Source organism: Danio aesculapii, chromosome 13 (assembly GCF_903798145.1).
Source record: "Danio aesculapii chromosome 13, fDanAes4.1, whole genome shotgun sequence".
NCBI lineage: Eukaryota > Metazoa > Chordata > Actinopteri > Cypriniformes > Danionidae > Danio > Danio aesculapii.
In genome coordinates, this window is record NC_079447.1 from 27726773 (window position 1) to 27748463 (window position 21691).

At 34.2% G+C, this 21691-nt stretch overlaps 1 protein-coding gene across 2 annotated transcripts in view; it reads left to right on the top strand.

Moving 5' to 3' along the window:
- vcla (vinculin a) overlaps nucleotides 1-21691 on the top strand; it is a 70583-nt gene that overhangs the window by 39597 nt on the left and 9295 nt on the right. For both annotated transcript variants that reach the window (XM_056470506.1, XM_056470507.1), the window contains exons 7-18: nucleotides 3150-3240; nucleotides 5019-5166; nucleotides 7518-7671; nucleotides 10232-10407; nucleotides 12202-12392; nucleotides 14750-14949; nucleotides 16515-16643; nucleotides 17069-17218; nucleotides 18671-18779; nucleotides 18859-19161; nucleotides 19246-19370; nucleotides 20247-20432. In XM_056470506.1, coding sequence (XP_056326481.1) covers nucleotides 3150-3240; nucleotides 5019-5166; nucleotides 7518-7671; nucleotides 10232-10407; nucleotides 12202-12392; nucleotides 14750-14949; nucleotides 16515-16643; nucleotides 17069-17218; nucleotides 18671-18779; nucleotides 18859-19161; nucleotides 19246-19370; nucleotides 20247-20432 — 1962 coding nt within the window. The remainder of the gene's footprint in view (nucleotides 1-3149; nucleotides 3241-5018; nucleotides 5167-7517; nucleotides 7672-10231; nucleotides 10408-12201; nucleotides 12393-14749; nucleotides 14950-16514; nucleotides 16644-17068; nucleotides 17219-18670; nucleotides 18780-18858; nucleotides 19162-19245; nucleotides 19371-20246; nucleotides 20433-21691) is intronic.

Genomic DNA, 21691 nt, shown 5'->3' on the forward strand with positions numbered 1-21691 from the left:
ATCTTCTTTGACATTATTCACTCTGTTAGCCAGAAAAAGACAGATGCTATCAATGAGCGGAATAATGTTTAATCTTTCTAGTATTTTTATTTGTGAAAAGTAAGTTCAATAATGTAGCTTGGCATCTATCCATGTTGTATTTTCCCCAATGTTGTACTCGTGATTTCTGACCTGAGAACAGCCCCGTACTGTAATGCATATTCAAACAAAAATTGTTCAAACAGGTCCTCTGACTCGATCATAAAATATTGATCAGGTTCAGATGTTCCGGACTGTCTCTGAACTCTTCACGCATAAAACCAGGGCATGTGAATAATTAATAACTAAAGCAACATTCAATTATAAAGGATTGCTTATGTTCATTTTATATGTATGCAATTTACCACAGTTTAAGGTGGAATTTTCTGTTTAAGAGATGATCATATCATTAATTAATTATAAATATATTAATAGAAATAAAAAAAATCTAATAAATGAATAGTTAAAAAAACTTTAACCTTTAACAGAAATAGATATGATAGAATTATTAGCATTATTCTACAATACATTTATTTCAGATCTGAAGTTAATAACTAAAACCTGAAAAATTTTCAAAGGACATTTGGACTGGACCTGCAGCTTGACTATGCATCTCAGCCCTGAGCTGAATCTATCCAATAATGCACACGGCTGTAGGAAATGACTCATCAACTTCGAAATAATGTGATCTGCCTTTCTGGGCGCTGAAATCTTGGCTTGAAAACAGCAGTTACTGGATAGCAGGCAGGCAAAGTAGGCAGAGGAAATGGATTGGGCAGATAATTTGTTTTAGCTGAAGGAAGGCTATCGATTATACTCTAGATTCAGGTTTGCCACAAACCATATTAAGACTTTTTCATACGGATTAATGAAAGTGTTTTGACGTGAATCACTTCAAATTTTAGGTGGATTTGTCTGCTGTAATTAGAGTATTTTGATAGCGTGTAATAAAGGAGTGCATGTGGGTTAATTTGCTGATCGTCTTTTTCTCCTGATGAAATCAAACTGCTGCTTGCAGTGGAAATGCCACAAGCGAAATCAAGAAGTTAATTAAAGGTCTTTTTAAGAGTCCTATTGTCCAGGCTGAATCAAAGATGACAAAACTAGATATGTACTGTACTCTAGCAGTCAATTTGTAACTTTTTTAATTTGGTTTTAAAAATGATTATATGCTCCTCGAGGCTGCATTTATTTGATTAATTATACATGATTATGAATACTCTGGTGTCTTCATAGGCATAGTATATTTTATACAGTAAAAAGCACTAACTATATGGCCCTAACTCTAAACCCAACCCTCTCAGAAAACCTGTGGCAAAAAGACCCCATTAGGTATGATTTTTAAGTGTTTTGAATTACAAGGACACAACGCATGTCTTCATAAACCATCTTAATAGCATACAACTTGGACATAACCATGTCATTACACTAATTTATGTTCTTGTAAACCACCAAAACAAATACACACACACAAATCAATAAGCATAGAGAGCATTGGAAATGGGAAAATAATATAATCTAGTAGAAACGTTTAGTTGCACCCGAACAGAATCTCAAGGCTTAATTTTTAGCAATGACAATCTCAAATTTGAAACCAAGCTAGTTTAGATTGTTGGTTTTGTATTTTTCATATAACAATAAGCTGTGTTCTAATAATAATTTACTATGTAGCTCTTTTTACTTTCATTTTTTTTAAACTTCTCTTGTAATGATTTTCAGTAATTATATGCTAAGTGTCTTTTGTAAATAGATAAGTAGATGAGTAAAAAGATGAGTGTTAAGTCCATCGTCCAAGTATTAAATTTAATTTTCATTCTCACAAATATTCAGATATTCTCAAAATGTGGTTACTAGATCTTACATGGATCATTCCTACTGCATTATAACTAATTTAGTATCATATAGTCTTACGAAATACAAAATATAAATGTGACCCTGCATCACAAAACTTGTCATAAGGGTAAAATTGAGAAAATTGAGATTTATACTTATTTAATGAATAAATAAGGTTTCCATTGATTTATGGTTTATTATAAATTTTAGAGTTATTAAAAAGCCTTGAAATAATCACCTTTAGAGTTGTCCATATTTAATTTCTTTATGATATATATATATATATATATATATATATATATATATATATATATATATATATATATATATATATATATATATATATATATATATATTTATATTGCTAATCTTTTTTTTCATGGTGGGGAATTTACAAAATGTATTCATGGCACATGGCACATACCTAATATTATAATGATTTTAGTATAAAAGTGAAATAAATTAATTTAAACTCATGCAACGTATTCTTGGCTATTCCTAACAATATATCCATGTACTTTAGGACTTTCTTTGGTCCAGGGTTACGATTAAGTGAACATATTGATTTGAAATATAATTCATTAATTTTACAGAAATTTTAATAAATGAAAAAAATAAAAATAAATCTGTCTTCAACGTGAATTCAAGAAACATTTTTTATTATGTTTTTATCATTATCACTATTGAAAACCATTTTGAAAACTTTCTCTTTCAGAAACATTAAACATGATAATTATTCCAAACTTTTCACCAGTAGACTACATAGGGCCTTAAAACACAGCCACAAGTAAATGGGGCATGGCATTATTCAGATTGTCTAGAACAAATAACACAACACCTTTCTGCAATAAACCACAATAATTTAAGGCATCAATCCTAATACTCATACTGAACATAATATCACACCCATGTCCTTCATTTGTCTTTGAGTGTTATGCTCTGGATCTGCTCATATCAATCATGTGTGCATTTAATGCATTGTTTGTGCTTCAGTCTGAGCTGAGTGACTGAACCAGACAGGTTCTCCTCTAGATGTGTGTGTGTATGTAGTGCGATGGAGTGTGAAGTAGTGATTATGTGGGCCGTTCTAGCACTTTGTGCGTTTGTGTGTGATTGAAGGAGGCAGAGGCTGCTCTTGCCCTTCAGAGCCCCTTCCTTCAGCATCTACACTCTCATATGAGCTCAGAAAATGCAACTGCAACAAAAAGCTGCAATCGCTCTGATCGGTGCTCTGACATCCCTGCCCTGTGTGTCAATATGATGGAATTTACTGACTAATACACTGTTTCTCTGTGAAGGACACTGAGGCCATGAAGAGAGCGCTGGCGCTGATCGAGTCTAAGATGGGTCAGGCTAAAGGTTGGCTGAGGGACCCCAATGCTCTGCCAGGTATTCAACTTGTTTATCACGCATACTGTAAGGGTGTGTGTCCACTAAAGTGTTTTTTTGTGCTGTAGAAACCCAAGTGATTGAGTGCTGCCACAAAACATACACATTTGACACAAAACATTGTTCTGGGTTGTAATAGTTTCTTAGTTTTTTAATTAAGTGCAAAGAAATGGAAATGGCTGAATGAAGCATAAACTAACCTACATACACATGTTGATGATTCAAAGTACCCGGATGAGCTTGTGTTATTCAGCGGTTGTTATCTCAGAATAAGATACCTTGTAATGTTGCGACTGACCAATCAGAATCAAATATATCAGACAGCCGAGTAGTAAACGTTGGTGGTTCTAGACCAAAGTAACTTTGGGGGGCTGGGGCCACTTGTACTTTTAGGGGGCACACTTAAACATACATCACAAACTGCTTAAACAATTATTCAAAGTCATTTTGTTTTTATGCATCACTCTGCAGTCTTCATAGACAAGCTAATTAAATAATTGTAGTAGGATAACACATTTTTAACATTCAACTACATTAAGGTACATTTTTTCACCCCTGAACTTTAACAGATAGGCTTTTTTGCCCTCCTATTTATTTAAAATAATGTTTTCAAGGTGATCTTTAACAAACCGATAAAATTTTCACAGTGTTTCTTTGAAAATAAAAATAATTCTTCTGGAGTCTTAATAAGTCTTATTTCTTATAGTTTGTCTTGAATAAAAGCAGTTTTTAATAAAAAAAGCTATTTTAAGGTCAGTATTATGAGCCTCCTTAAGAAATATTTAATGTGTATTTTTGATTGACTATCAAAAGACAAAAGACAAAAACAGTAGACAAAAAGTTTGGCTTTTGAAAGACAAAACAGTAGTTATTACAAATTAGTTAAACTTTTATGTTTATAAATGTGTTGTAAAAAAATCATGTGTTGAAGACTCGTGATTTATGTCACGACTGAAAACAAAAAATGAATGAAGGCAAAACTGAATGAGTTGAATATTACTTTTACATGAGTGTAAATGAAAACTACATTTGATCACTGTGTAACATCTGTTCTCTGGTACTTGCCGGCTGTGTGTAAATTCAAGACTGAGGACTTACTAAAAGTTTTAAAATCACTATTAAAACCAAAAGTCTAATATAATCAACAGTGGACATTTTGATAGTGTTTCACAACATGAACATGACTGAAGTTGAATATTTTTATTACCTGTGTCAATTTGGGGCTTAACCTCTGACGAATGTTGCGCGCAGCACCATCACTGACAACAGTCAAGGGAAAGCAGACAGGGCGAGTGCTCGCAACCCCGAGAGCAAGTGTGTGTGAGACAGAGAGTGCATGAGAGAGACCTCAGTCATATTTCCGTCTACCACAGATGGCTGATATCGCTTCTCCGTGGCGTTTTAGTTGTGACACAAAAATACAGGTCCAAATTTAGGGGGGCCAAAGGGGGCTTTTTGACACTGGGCACTGCAACCACCACTAACCCCCCCTCATAATAACATAAGTAAACCAACTGTGAACTGACGTGAACTATTTAATTTCATTCACTTTTAAATAGATTAATGTTGTAATGCATTGTCAGTTCATGTTATCGAATGAATTAACTATAATGTCAAACAGCTTCACCTTCTCGTTGAGTGTTACCAAAAAATAAAATGTTAATGATATCATCATCATAGTTAATTGTAATTTAATAACAATACTAATACAAAAAATCAAGTAATGTATGTGTTGTGGCCTAATTTCTGTGACACTCGCTCTGGATGTCTTCTCCCAGGAGACCCAGGAGAGCATGCACTGCGTCAGATCCTGGATGAAGCAGGAAAAGTGGGTGAGCTTTGTGCAGGAAAAGAGAGGCGAGAGATCCTGGGAACAGCCAAAACCCTGGGCCAGATGACGGATCAGGTGTCAGATGTGCGCACCAGGTACCCGAACGCCCTCTTCAAGAGCACCAGCACAACATAGTAACTCAAAAACCAGAGCCCGACACAGTGCTGATTCAGATCATTTCACACAGAGACCAAAAAGTGCCAGCACATGTTCCTGTAGCGTGAGCTGAATTATGCATTAATGCTGTTCATAATCATATTCATCATCCTTTACGCAACACGTTTACCCCTGTGTGATGCGCGTCTCTGGGGCCGTAACTGCTTCTAATTTACTACACAAGAAAGTGTGTCAGGGTTTCCAATTAACACAGTTTAGATGTTGTTTGTTTGCAGTTTAATTCTTCAGGGATTGTTTATCCCCAACTGCCAAGTACAGGAGAAGGAAGGAACAGTGTGGTACAGTTTTTGGGCTCTTGTGTCAGGGATGTTGAAAACCAGAGTGAAAATGAAAGATCAGACGGCGGGCTCTGACTTCATTAGGGAGACTCAGGGAAAGCAGATTAAAAGCTGAAGGGCCGGATAATCAGCCGATGCCTCGGCTCACTGATCACTCTCAAACACTCGCTTTACACTGACCTTTACATGCAGTTCTGATGGCTTTTGTGTTACTTTTATTAAAAGGGTCGTTGGAGGGACCTGTATTTATTAGGATTTCAAAACTGATTAACCCCTGCGCGTCAGTTTACACATGGGTTCACAGAGGACAAAAATACCAAAACACACCATAAAAGTATCATATTTGAATATTTTGTACTTTTTACTGACTTATGTTTCTTTATAAGCAACAATCCTGATGATAACTGTCACTGATACCGCAAAGAATGCAAGTCATTTTCCATGTATTATTGGCAAAGCAATTTTTTTCATTATTACACTCTTGGGAAAAGTCAATGATCAAAAACAACATTCATTTTGATACTTTTTGTGTGTGTAAAATGTAATGAAATGACAAACATAAAAACAAACTACCACTCGTATTTAAATTTCTCAGCATATACTTGCTGAACAAACACTGATATCTATACCAATACGCATCCATAATTATAATTACATAATTGCTGTTAATTCTTTGATGTATTATAGATTTATGGAAAGAATAAGGGTAAAATATTAACGTTGAAAAATATAAAAGTTTTTAAAAATTATTATAATATAAACATATTTAAAAGAGTTGATTAAGATTTAGATTTTTTTATTTAAATTAACTTGAATAATTTTTTTTTTATTTTGGGCCACTTTACAAAGTTTCATTAGTTAATGCTAATATATTTGAATGAAACAGCATTTATTAATCATAGTTCAGCATTTACTAATGCATTATTACAATTCAAAATTATGTTTGCTAACATTTACTCTGAGTTAACAAACTAACAATGAACAACTTTTATTTTAACTAACATTAGCAAAAATAAATAATGCTGTAATAAATGTGTTAATTGCTTGTTCTTGGTCAAGAAAATACATTACCATCCTAGCATTAACTAAGGACAACCTACTGTAAAGTATTCATTCATTCATTTATTTTCTTTTCGGCTTAGTCCCTTTATTAATCTGGGGTCACCACAGTGGAATGAACCACCAACTTATCCAGCATATGTTTTACACAGCAGATGCCCTGCACTGGGAAACACCCATACACTCTCATTTACACACATACACTATGGACAATTTTTAGCTTACCCAATTCACTTGTACTGCATGTCTTTGGACTTGTGGGGAAAACCGGAGCACCCGGAGGAAACCCACGTGAACGCGGGGAGAACATGCAAACTCCACACAGAAACTACTAACCCAGCCGGGGCTCAAACCAGCGACCTTCTTGCTGAGAGGCGACAGCACTAACTACTGCGTCACCACGTCGCCTGTAAAGTATTATATTATATTATATTATATTATATTATATTATATTATATTATATTATAATATATTATATTATATTATATTATATTATATTATATTATATTATATTATATTATATTATATTATCGGGGTGACACGGTGGCTCAGTGGTTTGCACTATTGCACAGCAAGAACGTCAATACATGCGGAACAGGTGAATTGGGTATGCTAAATTGTCCGTAGTGTATGTGTGTTAATGAGTGTGAATAGGTGTTTCCCAGTGTTGGGCTGCAGCTGGAAGGGCATCCACTGTGTACAACATATGCTAGATAAGTTGGCGGTTCATTCCGCTTTGATGACCCCTAATATATAAAGGGACTAAGGTGAAGGAAAATGAATATTATATTATATTATATTATATTATATTATATTATATTATATTATATTATATTATATTATATTATATTATATTATATTATATTATATTATATTATATTATATTATATTATATTATATTATATTATATTATATTAATGTTGTTTCTTCAGAGGTCAGGGTGCCACCCCTATGGGTATGCAGAAAGCTCAGCAGGTTGCTCAAGGTTTGGATATTCTGGTGGGAAAAGTGGAGAACGCGGCCCGTAAGCTGGAGGCCCTGACCAATGCCAAACAGGCCATCGCCAAGAGAATCGACAATGCTCAGGTCAGTCTGCACACTGTTAAACAGAGTTTTATGTGCCTTGTTTAGTGCTTGATTGGTTTGTGTTTTAGGTACCAAAATGCATATCTAATCGTACCACAAAAATGTAATGTACTGTGCTCAGCATACATGAGTACACCCCTCACAAATTTGTCACTTACACTAATATTTTCTTTTGGATGCTTTACAATATAATATTTTTGCATATACATTGGATTAGTCAGTACTGAAGCTAAATCGGGAGCTATTAAATACAAATTTAAAAATGAGCAAAAATCAAGAAAAACGAAAATATATAAAATTTTGTTGAAATGTTTTGAGCAATATTTTGTATGAAAATTATAATGTATTATATTTATTTTTCCAAAGATGTTCTGTGTCTAAAATATATATCAATTAAAAAATATAATTATAATTTTAAAAAATATATCAAATTAATACTGAATTAATAAATCTGTTTTGTTCAAATGCACTTAAATATATTACCAATATTCATTAAGAAATAGATAAAAATATTCATTTTCAAAATGGGGTTTACCCATTTATGCTGAGCCCTGTATAATTGTATAATATTTTAATTTAATCGTTTTAATATAGTATGATGTTTATTGAAATTGTTATAGAGCCATAACTATTACAAATCATAAATAAGTTTGGTCATTTCAGTCACATAAGATTTCCCACCAAATTGCAGAATTGATAAGTCAATATCTCCTCCATAAAAACTTTTTTTTTTAAATTATTTTGTACTTGAGTGCCACTTTTAATGAGATTGTTTGCTATGCATCCCAGAGGACCTGTGGTTACTTAAAATGGGTACTCATAATTACAGACGTGTTCTCGTCTAAATAGCTGTTGCATAAATCTGGTCTCGTCTGATGTTATTTAGTGAGGATGAGCTGTGACTCAAAAGTATTTAACGGATGGAAAACAACAACAACAACAAAAAAATGAAACAATGGAAGAGTCACTGTACTTTGTGCAGAAAACCACAGACGACTTCAGAAAATAACACAGTCTATGATTATAACAGACCAATTTTCTTTACACAAAAATAACAGTATGACTATAAATTTTGCCTTAAATTGAAAACACAGGAAATACATTTTTATTCTGATAATACAAGAACAGAAGAGAGCTTAAAAGAAATAATTTGTGATGACACAGAAAATAGTTCTAAAAGGAAATAAGTTTAGGAAATTGTAATGAGACAGACATGACAATGGAGGTTGGGATTCATGTGCAGTGTTTATGTACCTGTAAAGGACAGTCAAAAAAGGCAGGCAAACCGTAAAGACAGGCAGCAAATAAAAAACAGAGAAACACTCAGCCCTGAAGTTGGTGCTTATAAGAGGGTGTAAAGTGGCTGCAGGTGTCTGTGTAATCGCAATCAAGTTCATGGGAGACAGGTGTGCAGTGCAAAGCATTCTGGGAAATGAAGTCCAAGTGAGTGACAGATGTGAGGTGTAGAGTGCCCTCTAGCGTGTCTCTAGATGGTAACTCTAGCTTGTAACTGTGACAAAAATAATGAGAAAAATAAACAAATGAATTTAAAACACACATGTATCTAAAGATGAAAACAGATAAAACATTAAGGATCGTACATTTTGTTCTGTTAATGACAGGAAAAAGAAGTACAAGCGCTTTTAGACAAAGTCACAGTATAGGATTATTTAGCCTAAGGCCCAAGGTGTTTTTTACGTGCATTTTTTATTCCTTTTTGCTATTTGGGCTTATTGGAACCTAGTTAGTATAAAAATCTAAGTATCATCTTTTGATTCGATGTACTTTTAGAAAAAAATTATGTCCAGAGATGTGGACTTGTGGTCTGAATTTACATAAAACACCTTTTTCTGACTGTTTTGTGATGCATATTTAACACATATATATATTTTTTTTACACGTTTTGACTATCAAAGAGAAAAAACAAAATTTTTTTCCCATTTTGGACAGTTAAAAATAGGGTTTGGGACATTTCATATGCTGCAAAACAGTTGCTGGATGACACTGTATGTCTGTAACAAAAAAATAAAACATTCAAAGTATTTTAAATAGCCACTTAAAAGCTAATATGTGCTGTCCACGTATGTGGCCACCAAGCTTTAGAAGGATAAGAGACCGATCCTTAATGGAGAATATTAATATGACTATTATATTCCCTCAGATTGAAAACACAAAGTGAGAAGCCTTAAAAGAGATACTTTTTTTGATAACAGCAAATACTCTGTAAAAAAGGGGTTTTACACAATCGATTTGTTTTGTCAACATTAAGTTAGATTATTAGTTTTTTACAAATTTAAGTGGATTGAACTTAAAATAATGAAGTTGTCCCAAAAACACTCAAGAATTGTGCTGTTTCAGCTCATTTTAAATAAGTACTTTGAACAAACAGCAAACGTAATTTTTTGAGTGTGCTACTGTAGGTTTTAGTTCTAAAAAATGAAGGTAATTATAATCTAAAATAAATAAAAGCATCATTTACTTTAATAAATGAACAGCATAATAAATAAAACAGTTTCATATAATTAAATAAAACTAAAACTAAATGAATATTTGTGTGCAGAGCTGGCTGGCTGATCCTAACGGCGGACCGGAGGGTGAAGAAAACATCCGCGCTCTTCTGGCGGAGGCCAAACGCATCGCTGACTTGTGTGAAGACCCTAAAGAACGAGATGACATTCTTCGCTCTATCGGCGAGATCGCAGGCCTCACCGCCAGACTGGTCGAGCTCCGTAGAATGTAATTACTGACCTACAGTACATATGGTTATAGTCCTGTCATTTACAGGAACATTTAATCTGTGTGTTTTTTTCCACTTCCAAAGGACAGACAGTTTCCAGCTTGATATCAGTCATAAAGTATTTAGATAACATTGAGTTTTTGATCAACACATGATGGAAAATGTGGACTTGATAAACCATTGTTAGGTCAGATTATGTAACAATGTTCTCCTGAACTGGTATGACAGTTTCCATAATGGGTCTTTAATATTTAAAATCTGTAATTGTTGTTGCTTTTGATGGTGTTTGTCAGGAAACTATAAAAGAGGGAATGTAATATTGTATAATAACAGGAAATAACAATAGTATTTGTATTATTATTTTATTACAGACAGTTTAGAAGATGATGGTATTAATAAGGAATTAATATTTTATTTAACAAGGATGCATTCAACTGATCCAAATTTACAGTAAAGATTTTTTTTTTAATAAAATTTACTTGAAATAATTACTTAAACTTAATTTTATAATTAATCCTGAAAAAACTGTAATGTTTATAGAAAAGTATTAACCCCTGTGTGCTGTTGGGGATGTTTTAATCCACTTTGGGCAGATTTTGACAGATTTTTGTGGCCTAATTTGGCCACAACTTTCTCTGTGTTTCAGCAAATGGAATGATGTTTGCTGACAACCTTATTTTAAAACATTTAAAAACTGAACAATACACTTTGGGCAAATTTACCACCTTTTAATTATGTTTGTGGCTGTTTTTGCCCCATTGACTTCCATTATAAATACATTTTTTGATTGCTTTTTTTTTTTTTTTTACCAACAATTTAGAATGCATGATTATACGGGGTCATGGCTTTGCAATGAAAAAATGTCATTATAAAGGAAGTCAATGGGGCAAAAACAGCCACAATCATAACAAAAGGGTAGTCAATAGCCACGTTTCCACTGTTGCGCCTAAAACGAGCGAGCCAGAGCCAGTTGCGTTTCCATAGTTACTTCCGGGGCCTAATAGGACCAAAGTGGAGCTTTTTTGGGGCTTCAGGACGGAGTCAAAGCAGAGGCGGAGTTTGCAAGATGGTGTGCCACTGTCATTACACTAGTTTTCCCATCACACACGAGTACATGCGCCAAAAATATATATAAGGGAAAGAAAAAACATAGCAACTAGTCAGTTTAAGATTTTTTTGCTTAAGATTGCACTTATGTTTCCCTTTTAAATTTAAGGCTGTTGCATAAAATAATAATTAAAGGAATTTTAATTTAATGAGTGATATTTCTTGCTGCATCCTCCTTGATGTTTCAATAATGCATAATAATCTTTACACCATAATTAAGACACAGCAGCCAGTAACTTTCAGTTGTCAAGAGTTTTTGTCAAGTTTAAATTGTGTGTTTGTGCATGGAACATGCGCGTTTAGATACATGTGTGTGCGTGTGTGAGAGACGGGGTAAAAGAGCGCTCGCTTCACAGCTCTGTCGATGCCGCAAGTGGCTGAGTTTCTTTCTTTCTTTATTTTGGAGATAATAGAAAATATGAATTCATAATATTAGGCTATTTAACACTACTTTTATCAAATATATGATAGGCCACATTTCTTTTCTTAAAACTGATGCGGATTTTGAAATATAACATATTATATTATTATAATTATATTAAAATCATTTTTGTTTTTGTAATTTCAGTCACATTTTAAGGTACCAAGTAACCATGTAAATGTATATATTTATATGGTTTTAAAATATACAACATAAATAACATTTTGTCATGTATTTTCATGCTCTGGACATTCTTGTGTAACAGAGGTAAAGGCGATACTCCAGAGGCGAGAGCTCTCGCCAAACAGATTGGCACAGCTTTGCAGAACTTACAGGCAAAAACGAACCGTGCTGTGGCCAACATGAGGCCTGCCAAAGCTGCTGTTACCCTGGAGGGCAAAATGGAGCAGGCCTTGCGCTGGATCAACAACCCTGGAGTGGATGATCATGGAGTAGGTGGGTGGCATAATACAATAAAACATGCCTTGTTAATTCAGCTTGGCAACCATCAGAATTTAATCAAAACCATTGTATGGCTATAATATCTGTCTGTTATTAGCGTAACGTGTGTGTCCATGGCAGTTAAAGACTCTTCTGGTCATCTGAGGCCATTACTTTTCCCCCATAGGATGCCACAGGCGTATTAAATGACTTGTTCATTTGTATGGCACTAGCCGTTTGACTCTGGACCTTTATGTGATGTGACAGATGGCCCTTTCCTCAGTCCCTGTTGTATTTATGTTCATACTTACAATCTTTCGACCCATAAATAGCTGCTCCGTGTCCTATTCACAGCAGATCATGTTACTTCCAGGTTAACTTAGTCTTGGAGTAACTCTAGACCAGAGCTGTGAGTTTAGCACCAGGGCTGCGTCCCAATACACACACTTACAATCTGCAGTAGATGTGGACACAACAACGAACAAAAAACACACAAAACTTTACAGTGTATGGCAAGGTTGGTATTGGGACACACTACCACGTCATGAAATTGCATTTTGATACCACAAACACACTGTTGATTTACTAACTGCATTACATAATTAGTTATTTAAAAACTGCAATGGCATAGGTACCACTGATATGGGATATTTAGTTAATGTATTTACTAACATGAATAAACAATGAACGATATATTTCTAACAGCATTTATTCATCTTTGTTAATGTTAGTTAATGAAAATCAAGTTGTACATTGTTAGTTATAGATAACTCACGGTGCATTACTTAATGTTATACAAGCACAGCATTGGATTTCAATAATGCATTAGTAAATGTTGAACTGTAATTCGTAAATGCTGTACATTGTTCATTGTTTGTTCATGTTAGTTAATGCATTTAACTACATGTCTTGCATTGTAAAGTGTCATAAATGCATACTTAGTTTGAAGTCCAGCAGAAGAAACACACAATTCAGGCATCTGTGGTTTATATTTTTAATACACTGTAATTTTGAACCTACTGTTTAGATTATTATGGATTTTGCAATGACTTTGGGTAATAAGTTTTCGAAATGCCGACAGCCCTGGTACATAAAAGCACTTCTCAATATTTTTTCTGTATTTTTTATGACTAGAGAGTTACAGGATTTATTTGTAACTAATGTCAGGGGTGTACATAACTGCTACACTCCAAAAAAATGCTTTTCTTACCTAGGTTTTGTCTTGTTTCTAGTCTAAATCACCAATAAATTTTTAAATCAAGAAGCATTTTCTAGACAAGTAAAAATATTGTCTTATTTTGATAAATAATGTGTCAGAATTGAGTGAGTTGTTCCTGTTTTTCGCCTCTTTTATGTTTTCGATTTAAAATAAAATGATTTTGCTTACCCCATTGGCAGATTATTGTGCTTGTTTTAAAGAAAAACTCACTCAATTTTGGCAAGTTATTTCTTAAATCAAGACCATGAATTTAGCTTGTCTTGAAAATGCTTTGTGATTTAAGAATATTTAGATATTAGGACTAGAATCTAAGATCTAAGATATTAGGAAACAAAAATCTAAGTAATAAAAGCATTTTTTACAGTATAAACAGGCCATATTAACATTAAAAATGGCGACCAAATTAAGTAAACATGTTTGTTGCAGAGTATAAACTAACTTTGGTGCTCATATAGTGACAGTTAGTTTATTAGAAACATTTGTTTATTTTTTTAAACTAGCAAGTATAGGTGGGGATAGCAACGATAAAACGACAAATTGATCTAAATTATTAGTCATTCATTCAAAACAATTGTCTATAATAATCTCATTTTAAATCTAATGGCTGCATTCATAAATTCAACTATTCAACTATGGGACATTATTAAAAACGTTTAAGTTGTTTTGGCAAAAATCAATGCTATTTTAAATATTATGTTTTTGGACCAAAATAGCATTAGCGTTAAAAATTTTTTAAAATAAATATATAAAGGGCTGAAAATGCAAACCAAAGTTATTACATAATTATTTAAAATGTATAGACCTCGAAATTACAGGAATAGTGATTTTCAAATGAATGTTTTTGTGTATTTGTGGAATAATGAAGTTTGAAAAATTGTGGAAACCTGTTTGATCATCAGTTCTCAATTGACTCACTGTATAGTTTGACTTACAAACCAAATATTGTTTAGACACTTTCACCATTTCTCATACAGTCAGTTTATTCACTATAGTTTATAAAATGCTAATGATATGTCTAGAACTGATTTTTTCAGAACAAATGAATTGGTATATTGTCTGGTAATTTTATGACATATTTACACAATATTAAAAACAATTGTTGTACATTATGTGTCTCAACTTTACTGGGATCCTGTTCTGTGTCTGTCTATAGGCCAGGCTGCTATACGAGGGCTGATAGCAGAGGGCCGACGGCTTGCGAGCTCTCTGCCAGGACCGTACAGACAGGAGCTGCTGGCCAAATGTGAGCAGGTGGAGCAGCTGATGATGCAGCTGGCGGATCTGGCAGCACGGGGAGAAGGAGAGAGTCCTCAGGCCCGCGCAGTGGCTGCTCATCTTTTGGAGGCAATTAAAGTAAGGCATTTCTATTAAAATGTCCCAGTGTCTTTCTCACAGCAGGTGTGGGTGAAGCATAATCAGATGTTTAGGTCTCCTCAAATAGCAAGTGCAGAGGTCAGATCTGCTGTGGTGTAGTTGGTAAACAAAAGTACCATGGCTTTCAGCTCAATATAAAAGATAAGTAAATGCCACCCTCTGCTGGGAAATATGTGTAGCACACTACACTGTAAAAAATCTGTTCTTAACTTTTAGGTTGAGTCAAAGTACAGATTATTTCATCAATTTGTATCAGTTAATCTAATTCAACTTAATCAATTAAGTTGAAATTGTTATAACTTAAAAAATAAAGGTGAAACCTTATTAATTTATTAAAATAAGTTAAAGTAACATAAAATATATGTTGTCATGACTTTTACGCTGGTTGAGGAAAATTTCAGTACTAGTTAATAGTTTGGAATAATTAAGATCTTTATTTATGTTTTTGAAAGACGTCTGTTATGTTCATTAAGGCTTTATATGATCAAAAATCAGGATTATTGTAAAATGTTGTTGCAAATCAAAATATTTGAATATATTTTAAAACACAGTTTATTCCTGTGATGCAAAGCAGAGTGTTCAGCATCATTACTCCAGTAACACATCATCCTTAAGAAATCATTGTAATATTCTGATTTGGCACTACTGTATATGTATCGGTAGCTATTAATGGTTCTTGCAATTAAACATTTTTAATATTTAAATTTCTTTGTTAAAAATGTGCATTGTCATCCTTGACAAATAGAAAAAAAAATTATTGTTCAATTGTCTCTACAGGTCATTTCAGATGCCAAATATTTGCAAACTCCATTTAGGTTCGAGCAAGGTGGACCTCCATGTCCTTATTACTACTTGCTAAAATAGCAAAGAAAAAGAAATGCATTGCTGCAAATCAATTTTCTAAGTTCTATGATTCTGTTACCTGCTCAAAAAAAGGTTTAGCACAAAACAAATTCTCAATCTCTGCGGCATACGAAATATAATGAGTGTTTAGCTCTTCCAGACTTTGAATTATAGTATATCATGAGGCTTTTCAAATAAAATAAAATGCTGGATGAGTTGGCAGTTCGTTCCGCTGTGCCGACTTCGGATTAATAAAGCGACTAAGCCGAAAAGAAAATGAATGAATGAATGAATGAATAATAATAATAATAATAAAAATGTTTATTGGAAATAGAAAACTTTTGAAACGTTATAGATGTCTTTATTGTTACTTTTCATCAAATAAGGGCATCCTTGCTAAAACTTTTAATAAAATTATACATCTAAATCTGACATGGCAGAAAAGTTGATATACATTCATTCATTTTCCTTCGTCTTGGTCCCGGATTTATTATGGGTCGCCACAGCGGAATGAACAGTCATTAATATACATGTATATTACTATAAAAAATCTTTTTTATTGTCTTTTTTAATTTCATTAACTAAATGTTTGAGAATTAAGATTCTTTTTCCTTATCAATCACTTTTTTTTACCGATTTTCTACATGCCTTTTATTTTGAACTGTATATTTAAATAACCCCTTTCATATTTTTACTTGAAGGATCTGAAGGCAAAGATGCAGGAGGCGATGACCCAGGAAGTGTCTGATGTTTTTAGCGATACAACAACACCAATTAAACTCCTGGCTGTGGCAGCAACAGCACCTCTCGAGGCCCCGAACAGAGAGGAGGTCTGTTAAACATACACACTTCAACATGCAGTCTTACATCAAATCAAACATGCTAAAAAACACAAAACCTTAACCTAAAATGAAGAATTCTAAAATAAAAAAATACATAAAAATGTTGTTTAAAAGAGACAATTCACTCAGAATTCAACATTTATTGACCAATTGACTTCTATATTAGGAAAATACAGTATGGATGTAAATGACTGCTTTCCTATATTTTTCAAAACATGTTCTTTCTTTTCTGTTCAACAAAAGAAAGAATCTGAAATAGGTTTGCAAAAAGTAGGAGTGAGTAAATTACTAAAGTTCACATTTTTGAACTATCCCTTTAAGTGTATTTTTCTGTCTTCTTGAGATATTTATACCCAATAATGTCTAGGTCAGAAATGCACACATACATATTTAAGTGTTTCTTTCTCCTCTAGGTGTTTGAAGAAAGGGCTTCTAACTTTGAGAATCATGCTAGCAGGCTGGGCGCTACTGCGGAGAAGGCAGCTGCGGTGGGAACAGCTAATAAGAGCACAGTTGAAGGCATCCAAGCGGCTGTGAAATCAGCTAGAGATCTAACACCTCAGGTATGCAGCTTATATGCATACTGTATCTGTATGTGCAGACTCCCAGATCAGTGTTAATGCCAGAGCTACTTTAAAGGACATATATTGTTACATTACTGTAGCCTCAAGATCAAGTCTCATGGTAGTAACCACCAAATATAAGATGATCCCATTTGGCAAGACTTATAAAATATGACAGTGGAAAAAGTATTAATATGTAAAAGTGTTAGATTTTTCCATATAAATAGATTTGATATTTATGAAATAAGCATCTTGGAATTATATGGTTCTATTTGCGTTCTGAGAAATTTTGAGATATTTAAAATACATCAAGCAAGAAACTTGTTTTTAAATTGTTTTAATATTTAGTAATATTTTAGTGTGTTTGATAAATACATGACAACATTAATACATGTACTCGTTTCAAAATCTTGAATCTTAGTTGTTGACAATGATTTTTATGATTTTTCCTCTTAATATTAATGGTCCCATGATTTTCTAAAGCTTTTTAAGAATCTATTTTATATATCCTGTATATGTATATGTATATATATAAAATGTGACTTTCCATGTAAAGTTGGACAGACCAAATAATACTTTTTTTTTTTATTCAACTTTTCTTTTAATGGATTCTATTAAGCTAAGGATGCACAGCTTTTTCAGCTATTTATATATATATATATATATATATATATATATTTTGCATACTATAAATGAGTACTTACTGTGTCTCCTCTAGTATTTTTCCAGCTGTGGTAGCAGACCTTTGACACAGATATTTCAACTACCCATGGCGTTATTTTAATGACAAATGTTGTGAGCACTGAGTACAAGTCGAGATCGCATTCATGTAATGCGAGCAGGCGAATCTCTTTGCTTGCGTGACGATTTCCTCGCCCTCAGGTATACGCTGCTCAAGCACGGATTTTCTTGTGTGCTCTCAATTAAACGCTGCTGAAGTGCGATTTAGTGCATTTATGTAACGAGCATGTCTCCAGTATTTATTACATTTGCTGGGAATGTTTATGAATGTCTCCAATAGACGTACTGAATGATCCTGAAGTAAAGTGAAACGGCCATAAACTCCTTTATCTATAAATAAAGTATAATTATGGAAACTGTGTTCATCATAACTGAAAAGCTACGTTGTGTTTGCTGACCTTACGTATCACGCAGCCCTGTCAGTCAGTCAACATGCAACCTTAGGGTTAAACAAATAACAAACAGCACTACTACGATTACAGATAAGTTCACTATGTTTAAATTCACTCACATTTCTGTACGTCTTGGTGCAATTGTCCCCCTCTATAAAAAAAAATGAAGGTTTTGGTTGAGAAGCTGTAATGTAGCCATGGCGGGAATTAATTTTGGTGTGGCGCCCCACCATGGAAGAATGCAAGTGACCTAATGCTGATTGTGATGAAATAAATTAATCTGACATGTATATCTTTGTTTTGCTTTTCTATTGAGCAGGTCACTTCTGCTGCACGTATTTTGCTGAAGAACCCTGGCAACCAGGCTGCCTACGAGCACTTTGATACCATGAAGAACCAGTGGATTGACAACATTGAAAAAATGACCAGTAAGCAAAAGCTTATTTCAGCAGAATGCAGCCAAAATGAAAACACAACATACAACATTATTCCAAATCTTAATTTCAGGTCTTGTGGATGAAGCCATTGACACTAAATCCCTCTTGGATGCTTCAGAGGAGGCTATTAAGAAAGACATTGATAAATGCCGGGTGGCAATGGCTAACGTTCAGCCCCAGATGTTGGTTGCAGGGGCTACAAGCATTGCCCGGCGGGCAAACAGGGTTCTTCTAGTGGCCAAGAGGGAAGTGGAGAATTCAGAGGACCCTAAATTTAGAGAACTGGTTAAAGCAGCTTCAGATGAACTCGGTAGAACCATCTCACCCATGGTTATGGCTGCTAAAGGAGTGGCAGGAAACATCCAGGATCCAGGTCTTTGTTGTAACTGTTTTTCATATGTATTTACAAAAACACTTCTGCGATTACTAAAATAATATTTGCAAATCTACTGATCAGGTTTGCAAAAGGGCTTCCTGGACTCTGGCTACAGGATCTTGGCTGCTGTCGGGAAAGTCAGAGAAGCCTTTCAGCCTCAGGAGCTGGACTTTCCTCCTCCACCTCCAGACCTGGATCAGCTGCATGTAAGAGCTGCTTTACGTCATTAACCCTTTCGATCACACTTGTCTGATCAGTCTAGGCTGGTACCTGCAGTGCACTGTGTTATTAGACCATTAAGTGCATCATGTGTTCAGCTGCTTAATGCAAATCTGGTTTTCTCAGATGGCTCACACTGAGGTAGAGAAAGACTTGAGCAGCGCTTGTTATAAATCACAATGTATCAGTGTTTTCAAACAAATAACGTTCATTTTATGTATTAGACATATAAATGCACACCCATAACCCATCATAGATCAAATAATATCATAATTAAGCTGTTTAAATGACAAAATGCATGTTCTTACACATATTTGAGAATCAAATTTTTCACAATATAATATTGGATGTTCGTTAATAGTCACAGAAAATGGAAAAACGTAAAAAAAAGTTGATATCTGCATAGATGATTGGGGCTGCGGTGAGACATGATAAATTTGATTTGTCACCCTGGAAATTGTAAGCCGAGCCATTCTAAATAACGGTCACAATAAAAAGAAATTTAATGAGGTACAGTCTTTTCTCTATAAAAAAAAAAACACAATCAAAAAACACTCCCCCCTCCTAACTCCTAGCACTTAATTCTCTGAGCACAAACTTTTCCTTTGTGTAATTAGCACTTCTTCAGTTGTAAGTCACTTTGGATAAAAGCGTCTGCTAAATGAATAACTGTAAATGTAATTCATATTGTGTTAGTACCATTGACAAAATGGTTGTGCAATCTCTTATTAATATTAAACAATTCCAACTTAATAGTGCATAGTATTTCTTTCATGCTCAAACAGCAACCTTATGCACCTTAGGTCCTGAAGGGACAACTCTGTCATCATTTCCTCTCTCGTGTGTCATTTATAAACCCATAGGTCAACGATGACCAGGCTCCACCCAAACCGCCTCTTCCCGAGGGAGAGGTTCCTCCTCCGAGACCTCCACCTCCAGAGGAGAAAGATGAGGAGTTCCCTGAGCAGAAGGCAGGAGAGATGGTGAGCGAGCCCATGATGGTGGCTGCCAGGTCACTGCACGACGAGGCCCGCAAGTGGTCCAGCAAGGTGAGCAGATCTACAGTATTTTAGGGAGATCATCAGTTTTGTAGATCTTTAGATGTGCACTTCTGTTGTGGGTCTGTACTTTTTAGGATAAAATATTGCTTTTATTTAGGAAGGATGCATTTAAATTGATCAAACGAGACTGGTAAAGATATTTATATGTTCTAAAAGATTTTAGTCACAAAATTAAGAGAATCATGAAAAAAAATTGCCAAAATATTAAGCAGTAGTTTTGAACACTGACAATAATAATAAAAGTTTCTTGAGCAGTGAATTGGCATATTGAAATAATGTCACATAAAGACTAGAGTAATGATGTTAAACATTCCTCTTTACTATCACTTGAACAAATTGTATTTTAAAGTGTATTATAAAATACTGAAATTCTCAAATATTTACTGTATTTTTGATCAAATATATGCAGCCTTCATTATATTTTTAGAGGTGAGGTAAATGAAATAGAATTCTAAAAACAAATAAGTATATATTCGGATGAAGTTTTCAAATGTTTGAGATGCGCTTTGTGTACTCGTCTGCTTTTTATGACTGTGAATTGTTGCCTCAGTGTTTTTGTTGTCTTTAACCTGAAATGTGGAAATCTCTGTGCTGATTCCAGTTTCAGGGGGTCGAAAAAGAGCGGAAACTGTCATCTATGAAAGATGTGTTTGCATGCTTGATCTCTAACGTTTTTTTAACAAATAGATTTTTTACCTCTATGATGGAGAGATACGTGTTTTTTTCTTCGCAGCCAAACGATAACAAAACAAGACAGACAGGACTACACGAGTTAACCTTAACTAATGGGAAATGTCTTCCTCAGCGGATGCAATATCAACTGGAAGTAGCGTCTAGCTGAAACAAACTCATTGCAAAGGCTCTTTTAGGTGCTTGAAGGTGATGTAAAGAATAATAACTCAATCAGGTGACTGTAGAGTAAGCGGACTGGGTGTGTACGACTTGTCATTGTCCTGTTTTGGATGTTTGTGTGCTATTCCTTCTACTTCCATTCCTTTCGTGGCTCTGTCTTGGTCCTTTTGAAAATGTGTTCTCTTGCGTGTTAACATGGCTCTTAACTGTGTGTATCTACAAGCCCCTCGTTCATCGCTTGGAGATATTATAAATACAAATTAGGAATAATGAAGCGAAAGAAATGGTCAGATATTGCAGCTAGGTTGATCGTTATCACAGTACAGTAGTCAATATTTAAAGCCTTTGTTGTCCTAAAACTATTTAACAACACCTGTTCTTGTATTTGAACTTTT